General features: G+C 32.3%; 1 protein-coding gene across 1 annotated transcript in view; it reads right to left on the reverse strand.

Moving 5' to 3' along the window:
• Positions 1-787: 787 nt before the first annotated feature.
• Positions 788-9,550, reverse strand: part of LOC108687549 (pair-rule protein odd-paired-like) — a 37,089-nt gene continuing 28,326 nt past the window's right edge. Inside the window, exons 2-3 of the mRNA XM_018193378.1 lie at positions 4,900-5,069; positions 788-1,120 (exon numbers count right to left, since the gene is read on the reverse strand). Of these exons, the coding sequence (XP_018048867.1) occupies positions 788-1,120; positions 4,900-5,069 (503 nt within the window). The remainder of the gene's footprint in view (positions 1,121-4,899; positions 5,070-9,550) is intronic.

Here is a 9,550-nt window from a genome sequence, read left to right on the forward strand (position 1 = left end):
TTCATTTTCTAATTAATTTATATTAATAGTTATACGCAGAATATTAGGAAGAATTGATTAATATGAAAAGATTATAAATTTATTAAAAATAACGAAGTTATTTTATTTAATACTATCCAGAACAGAAATATACTGATCATAAAATGCCTTTTTTCGCAAAAGTAGTTACATTGTGTAAAACATGTTTTTTTTTTGTTTAATTATCATTAGTTCATAAATATTTCGATTGATCAATCGAACAATCATATGTAATTTGGCTTATATCATTCAAAACATTTTTTCATTCAAACTTTTTTCAAATTTATATGAGATTTACCTCGATAATGTCAATGCATACACTCTAAAAAATATGGATGTGGATGTTAAATCATTTAAATTATGGTGTTAAATCCATATCATATTGGTGTTTATATCGACACTAATGTGATAAGAATTATTATAAATACTACATGGGTTAAATCCACACCTACATTTTTAGAGCAAATGCAAATTATTTTTGTTATTCATTTTAAATGTCCATGAATCTCTTTATATAATATGCCTATAAAGCCCGATTATAGTACATCATTATATGATGAGTACAGAATTTCGTCGTAGGCATATTCTTGATTATTTCCTCAAAGGATTTATCTTCGATAAATCGATTGATGATTGTCATTTGTATTCTCTTTGATGAAACTTGTCCTCAGCAAGGAATCTTATTTCACATCATTGGATTGAGGTCAGCGGATAGGAACGGAGATTTTAGAAAGACTCTCTTGGTCACACTTCGACCTTTCGATATTTCCTAATAAGCGGCTGCTTGATGGTGTATCAACGGATTGAAATGATGACCAAGATGATGCGGCGGCGGCCCAGGTAGGGGCCCTGGTTGAGGCCCAACTGTCGGTGGCTGACAAACGTACCACTCCGCCACCTCCGTCGCTCCGCGGCTCGACGGATCGTGGGTTCGATTCGTGGGAGGAAGATTAGTTGTTGTTCTTGTTGGGACAACCGGAGGTGGTTGAGGCGATTCTGTGTTACCAGTCACCGACAAGCTACCCCCGCTGCTGCTGCTCTCTTCTCCCTCGCTCTCGTATCCTCCTCCTACTTTACCTTCCGGTAATGACATTCCATGTACCTGAAAAGAGAATGTCGAAAAGGATATCGCATTAGACAACGATTGTAATGACGAGTTTTGTCATTACCATTGTAAAAAAGATGTTTATATATTTTATTTTTATATTATATGATTTATTATAAATTTATATGAAATTGCTTGAAGTATAAAATTAGTGTATTGTTGGGTTTATACATACTGAAAAAAGAGTGATAATAATTACCAAATGTTAAGTGAAATAATTCCAATTAAATATTCGATTAATATAACTAAAAATAATTTTACTTTTCTAAATATGTAGGAACTATTACCAGCTAATAATATAACTAACTATTTAGTAATAATACTTAGTAAATATTTAAAAGAATATAATATAATTATTTTTTATTATATTAGATTATCATTATCAAATATTTGATTGAAATTATTTCATTGAATATTTAATATCTATTACCAAAAGTGTTTGGTATCTTTTTCTTTCGGTGCATATCTGAATTCGGATCAATCAATAGGTATTTCTCTGGCATTATGAATAATAACTTATATACCAAATCTTTCAATTTTATGTGCTACTGTAAAATTTACTTATTAAGGTAACTCCGGCAAATACATCGCGCTAGGATTTACGCCGCAGAAGTCAGAAAAAATAGAAGGAGTAGGGATAATGTTCCCGCAACTACTCTGTTATATGCCTTTATGTTATATTAATATTATTATGTTATATTATGATTTCAGTTTTTTACTATTAATATTAATGAAATTATTGTGAGTTGAATTGATTTATCATTGTAAGTAGCGTCATCATAAATTATAATCTACATAAAATGTAGATTACTGTAATATGTGCAAAAGAGTGGTTATTTCATGATATATGAATGTAGAGGAATAGTAAAGTATGTTATATAACAAAATACAAGTACTTTGTTCTTATATTCTTTGTTTAGTTTGTTGTCTTGTATATCCCACCTGTTTGGAATATATAGCATTTTTAACAGGCGGGATTTATGCCCAAAGCATACAAAGTGCGTAGATTGAATTCAGTGCACTAAATACAATAAACACATTACATGAAATATATATCTCTATGAAATATGTATCTCTAATTATGTCATAACACACTTGTAATACATCTGGGAAGATTGTAATTATTATTTATTATTTCATATACATATTTACCATTTTCTTATTCCTTAATAAAATTTATGAACGCATTTTATAAGTTATTGTGTCATTTTACATCTTATTTATATGCATTATTTATGTTTTTTATGAGCCATACATACCCCCTCTTCCCCTTTGAGTAGTCATATATCCCATCCCTATATAGGATATATGGGACAAAAATGCAAGGGTTTAAAAAAGTTCATTTTTTAATACGAAATATAAATATTTCGGATTTCTATATTTTTTTTAGTAATAGTAGATAGTACAAAGTTTTTACTGATATAATTCGTTACTTTAAACATAGTAAATAATACTTAATAAATTAAGTTTTTGATAGGTGCAGCGTATATACCGGAGTTACCCTATTATTTTCTCAGAAAGTAAATTTTATGTGTTTCGTATAATATACAGAACATATTTTTGATTTATATGATACGTTTGGAGATTTATAACATTCGGAGAATTCGAAGTCGATCGTGGGATCGAAACGGAGATCACAAGGATCAGTAGAGATAGTAGCACAAGAAGAGCGAAAGAAACGGGGATCAAAGATCCGTTTCCATCTCTCTGGTCCTTCTTTCATAATTCAGTGAGCAAATCTCTACGACTGCCTTCCGCGAATCACGTCTGCGAAAACCGTAGAGTAGCAAAAGTATTCCCGGTGAAGCTGACCTATCACGCGTGTATCTCGGAAGTTGAGTTTTGCACGTAGTATTCTATCTCTCTCTTTCTGTCTTTCCGTATCTCAGCTGAGTGCTGAGATAATTTCTTATTAAGATTCTGTGATTGTTCATGCGAAAAAAATCATTGAAGTCTTAGGAACGGCATACAGTTTTGTTTCATTATTTATGCAGTCAATATCCGAATAAATATATACAAGAAACAAAAATCTAAATTAACATATAATAACATTTAACAATTAATTAAAATTAATCGTGATTGATTACCGATCAAAAAAATGCATATTTCCGATGTCTTTTCATTGTTTAATTTAGCGTTAATCCAATGTAACAATTTTCGGTTATAAAAAATGCCCCTATTAATTGTAATATTAATTTATTTATCTATCAAGGTTTGAAGGATCAATGATGTGTATCGCGCGCGCGCGCGCGCGCGTGTGTGTGTGTGTATGTGTGCGTGCGTGTATGTGTGTATGTATACATGTATATATCATTTGTGTATATCATGACATTTGTATATATACATCCAGTTACGATATTCATTTCATTAAATTACGGTTTAAACTGAATAATTACAATACTCCATATTACTGATGGTTTTTTCAACTGGGTTTAGAGGATTCTTATATTCTATATATTATTATTTATTGATCTCCGAATTTTCGGATTTACACTATCGTTCATAAGGGAATACTTGATTTTTTCATATCTAATGAAAACTTAACAAAAAGTTTTTTCTTTTTTTTTTGAAATTTTTACTTTCAAAGTTAAAAAATATTTTGTTATGTTAAAAATGAATTTTAACATAATAAATATTTGATTATTGCAAAATATTATCACCAATTCAAAAAAATCATTTCAAACTTAAAAAGATTTTAACACATTAAACGCCGGTCCCTATGGACCTTCATCAGATTCTCTATTTATGTCACGCTAGTCCTAAAAACTTTTTAAAATATTTGATAGATCTGTTTTAGAGAACAAAATTATACTATGTCTTTTGTGTGACTGATATTCGTCCCAACACCACTTTGCTTCTCGTTTTTTTGTTTATTTTAATTCACGTGACATTTAAAGTACTTTTTCGGTAAGTTTTGCCTGATAATGTTTCATCAAACCATAATATGGCAAAATAAACAAAAATATTTAAAAACTATTAATTTTCAATTTTAAATGTTATTTCAAATATAATTTAGGAACATAATATTGTAGAAATAAAACTAAAGAAAAACAAATTTATAACTTTATTTTTGCTTCTTAAAATGCATTTTTGAAAATTTCTCTATAATTTGTTTTTATTGAAATATTTAATTTTTCGGACGATTTTTTTTTCTCAAATATTTTCGAATTTATGAACAATAGTGTATCGCATAAAATGATAATTATATTATATTTTTTTAAAACTGGAATAATTGCTACAGAAAAAATTTTCAGAAGCTATCTTCTTATTCATGTTAATAATTGGAAAATTATTTTATCTTCTTATAACGTGTATTATCTTATCGGTTTGTTTTTTGCTCTTATACAATATTTATTTTTTTATAATATGTTATTTATAAAAAATAATGATTTTTCAAAAAACTTCGATAACGAAACATACTAATACTAAGTTTATTTTATAAGGTAGAAAAATGTTATAAATATTCACATTTGAATATACATCGAATATTTTGATATAAGTATCATGATTTTCGAATCTTGCTATCAAAATAATTGAGTATAGTTGTAAACTCTCATTAGCAACATAAACTTTTATTATACATATTTTTATATTAACGTTCTCATTTTTCATCTTAACGTTATTTCGTCGTAACGTAATATATGTCCAAAGTCGAAATATTGAACGACTTACGAAACGTAAGCAACCCGAATGTGTAAACGATAGGATTGAATTCCTAGTAGTGCATTCTCATCTATTTGCCATGCTAGTTTCATTAACTCAACTAGAAGACGTACCTTCATGTGTTTGCGTAGCGAACTAGGATGGGTATAGGACTTGTCACAGCCCGCCATTCGACAATTGTAAGGCTTGTCTGAAGTATGAACATGACTGTGCTTCTTTCGATCGCTACTATTCGCGAACCTCCTCTCACAGCCATTGAACTCACATCTAAAAGGTTTCTCGCCTGAAAAAAGAAATTGTAACAACATAGAATCAATAATATTTCCAATTAAACATGTAATACTTCGTAAAAGGATTATTGCGTAACATAAAACAGAAAAAAGAAGAACGAAATAATTGGTTTGAAATTTCCAAAATTTCTCACAAATAATATCAAGAATAATTGAAGTTAATCACATGAATAATCAGACGCTCATCGTGTTACGAACACATTAGGAAGAAGGAATTCACAATTACGTAGGTGTTAGTAATTAAAGAGCGATTACGCAAACGCGTTACAGAGAGTCTCATCTTGATCTCTGTATATCTTGATGAGTGGCGGCGGAACTCCTCTCGATGGCTTCTCTTAGCTAGGGGGATAGGCAGAAGGGAAGAGAGAGATATCGAAAGATAAGGTCCCCTGCACACGAATGGCCGCCGTTGTCGGGGCGCAGCGAGATCGCGTGGCGTGACTCTTATTTATTTCCAACGGAAGTTGACTGGAATATATTTTACCGTGTCGGTCCACACCCCCGTATTCTACTCCCTTTTCCGGAGCTTCCTCCTGGCGCTACGCTCTCGAGAAGAGAGCGGAGACGTGCGAACAGGAAGCGCGAACTTGGCGGATTTTTTATGGGAAAAATGGCGGCTCTCACCCGCATTCTCACCCTTGGACGAGTTGCGGGGACGAATCGTGGCTAGAATTGAGAATATGTGTTACCGAAATGCATAAAATATCGAAATGAATGCTGAGGAGAATAATTTTGCGAATGGAATCGAGAATTTATTCATTTAGTAATCGTCTAAATTCTTCGTTTCTCCTATTTATTTTGCTGAATTCGTCATTAGATGAAACGAAATAAAAGTAACAAAATATTTTAATATTAAACAACTCTTTAAAAAACGGAACAAACCAGATTTGAACGATGAAAGAGCATAAAAGCCAACGCAGGGTGACAATGCAATAATATATTACTTTGCTTTACATACATAACGATAAATGTTTCGATCATATTTGTTTGCATATTTCTCTTCCCCTTTTTTTAAAAAATTCTAATGTAAGAAATCAAATCAAAAATGCTCAAAAATATTTGAGAAATGTTAAAATAATAATATAAAATAATATTAAAATTTGAATGATGAGAGAGAGAAGAAGCATAAAAGCCAATGCAGGGTGACAATGCAATAATATATTACTTTACATATATAACGATAAATGTTTCGAAGATAACCATATGTCTGGTCACTTTCAATATGCAAATTAAAAACATATCAGCTGCTACTTTGATATATTTTTGATTGCGATCTTGAGGGTAACCAGATATATGATCGAAACATTTATCGTTATGTATGTAAAGCAAAGTAATATATTATTGCATTGTCACCCTGCGTTGGCTTTTATGCTCTTTCATCGTTCAAATCTGGTTTGTTCCGTTTTTTAAAGAGTTGTTTAATATTAAAATATTTTGTTACTTTTATTTGGTTTCATCTAATGACGAATTCAGCAAAATAAATAGGAGAAACGACGAATTTAGACGATTACTAAATGAATAAATTCTCCTTTTCAAAACAACGGCACAAACCTTGCTTACTTTGCTTTAAAGACGATTTGTTTACGAAGCGTGAAGCTGCATCTGATCGTTGAGTAAACGGTCTTTTGTTTCTATAGAAGCTCATTAAATTTTCGGAAGATATCATTATTCATTTTACATGTGAATCATATGATAAGACTTATTATCGTTGAAGGGACACATCACCACGATACTACAAATTATATTTAATTTGTTCAGGCCCAGGCATCTGTGGCATCATACGTAAGCAGACGTCTTAAATATTTATGAAGTTGTGAAGATAATGGGTCCCACGTACTCGGCGTCACCTCTTATCTCGCGACGCTGCAACTTTGTTTCTTTATTCATCACCGGAAAGATTTCAATTGTCGGATTTTACGATATTTTCATTATCTCGATCGTAAAGGCGTATTCATCATTTGAATCACATTTTACGGTATACAAGATATTTCGTTTTTTTTCGCAACGATGTGAATATTTATGAATCGATTTATTCGAGAAGATAAGTTCACACGAACTAATTATAAGATTCATAATATTTTGTCAAATTGAATTCAACAATTTGAACTTTATTCGACTCCTTTATGATTTGCCCGAGCAAATTAAGAGAAAGGATTTTGTTAATTTAACAAGCCATCAATATCTTTAACAAGTGACCGGTAAATATGTGATAATAAATTTGGTTTCTGGTTGCTGCTAATCTACTATACATCAACTAATTACTAGCAACAGAAGCAAACTATATAGAATCTAATCTATCTTTCGGATTTTTAGGCTCGTTTACACAAAAATCGTAGATAATGGTGGAGTTTTAAATCGTAGGAAATTGATCAATCACAGTCAAATAGGGAGAATACTTGACTAGAATCGATCAATTTCTTACGATTTGAGACCCTGCGACCATCTACAACTTCTATATATGTAATGAACCTTTTATTTGCAAGCGATATCGATTATTTGTTATGACGAATGAAAAATAATTAATTTGTAATAGTAACTAATCGATCGTTTTTTAAACAAATATCGTTTTAAACACATTCATTTTCTTTTGATTTGTTCCTATAACAAAATCATTTCTCTCAATGCAACACTATGTGTGCAAACGTTTCACGTCTCAATCTATCTTCCTCCATTCTGTGAACGAGTTGATTTCAACTTTTTGTGGATTGTCTCCACCTATCGATTCACACCTTCTCGAGGCACCCTTTCGAGTCGAAAGGGGCACGTTCGCTCGTACGACCACTATGCGCCATCGTCGTCTGGTTAGCAGCTCGCATAAAAGGAGCTCGTTTGGCGACGGGAAGGGGGCTAGAGTGTCGTGGCACTCCTATCCAAAACAGAACGATTAATAACTTTTCAAATCTGTCCTCGGCAGGGTCGTGAGTCGGGGTACCGCGCTTCGGTAGCGCGCGCGTTGGCAAATAAATAGCAGATAAATAAAAGCGCGCGTCTCTCCTACGTCGTGCATTCTGTCGTGTGCGCAGGGTTGCGTGTGCAGATGGCAACAATATGCCGTGAAATATTGCCAGTGGTCGATGTGTGCCACCGCCGCGATATGCACACTGACGTGCATATTCATGCGTGTATATGCGTGCGCCGGTGTCAGCGCGAAACCATGATCGCTAGTGTTCAATATAGGGTGTCTCAGAAATGCAATCTTTAGCTTCAATAACAGATTCTTACATTATCTTAGTATTGTCACTTTTTTTTTGCTAAAATATCAAGAAATCGATACAATTTCCGTTTTATAATTAAAATTGAAAGACTTTTTGTGTGTGTGTGTGTGTGTGTGTGTGTGTGTGTGTGTTTGTATGTGTGTGTGTGTGTGCGTGTGTGTGCGTGAAATATATATTCTTTTTTCAATGTGCGATTAGATGGATGAAAATAACGATGAATATTTTATTGAAATTTAATAAATTTTACTTATGATTTTAATTGGATATTTAAATAATTTTTATCAATGTGTTCAATTTCTTGAAACTCTACAGATAGAAACTAGCAACAGATTCATAAAGAATCTATGATTAAGATTATACTAAGGTTTCATTAAAGTCATCTGAAAATTTAATTGGATACAGATCTGAAAATCTTGTTGAATAATTTCAAGACAGCCTATATGTATAATGCAAGTTTCCGTGCATACATTTCGTTCACTGTACTTATGTACGTACATTTAGAAGATAATCGTCTGCGTGTGCGTGTCATGTGTCGTCACACACGCATGTAGTACTCGCATCCGCATATACAATCACTATACATTCGCATGTTTGAGGTATGCATACATATGCACGACACGTGTTGTTACAGAAGGATCTGACTGTGTCGGTCGTCGTGTCCGCATCCTTGGGCATACATACCTCTCTATATGTATATATGTGTGTTTGAAATTCATGGTGCACCAGGTTATACCGTGGTATAGCACAGCCAAAAAGGGAACACAGTCGAGGCAGTTCCTGAAGGGCAGTACAGGCATCGTGTTATGACTTTCAGAATGGAGAGGCACAATGGCCCAGATCCACGCCGGATAAAATAGTTATTATAATCGTTTTGGCTATGGCTGAAATCGAAGAACGATACACGCGCGAGCTTAAACATGTATGTGTAATACACTGGCGTCATGGAGGAATGTGCGGGTTCGATGGCTAGATTTAGATCGTGAGTCCGTACTTCATCTATTGGGGGACGGAGCATTTAAACAGAAGATGCAATTATTTCTTACTGAATCATAAAAATATTTATTTTAATACATGAATTTTAAGAGTCAAATAAATTCATACATATGTCATGTATAATTTTAAACGATTATGCAAAATAAGTCTTATAGGGACTGCGCAAATTTTAATTTTGTAATTAAAGATGCTATTATTATATTATTATTTCTTAATTAATTATTCTTTTTAATAATTTTTTATTCTTCTTCTTGTCTATGTTTTTA

The sequence above is a fragment of the Atta colombica genome, unplaced genomic scaffold (assembly GCF_001594045.1).
Source record: "Atta colombica isolate Treedump-2 unplaced genomic scaffold, Acol1.0 scaffold102, whole genome shotgun sequence".
Lineage (NCBI taxonomy): Eukaryota > Metazoa > Arthropoda > Insecta > Hymenoptera > Formicidae > Atta > Atta colombica.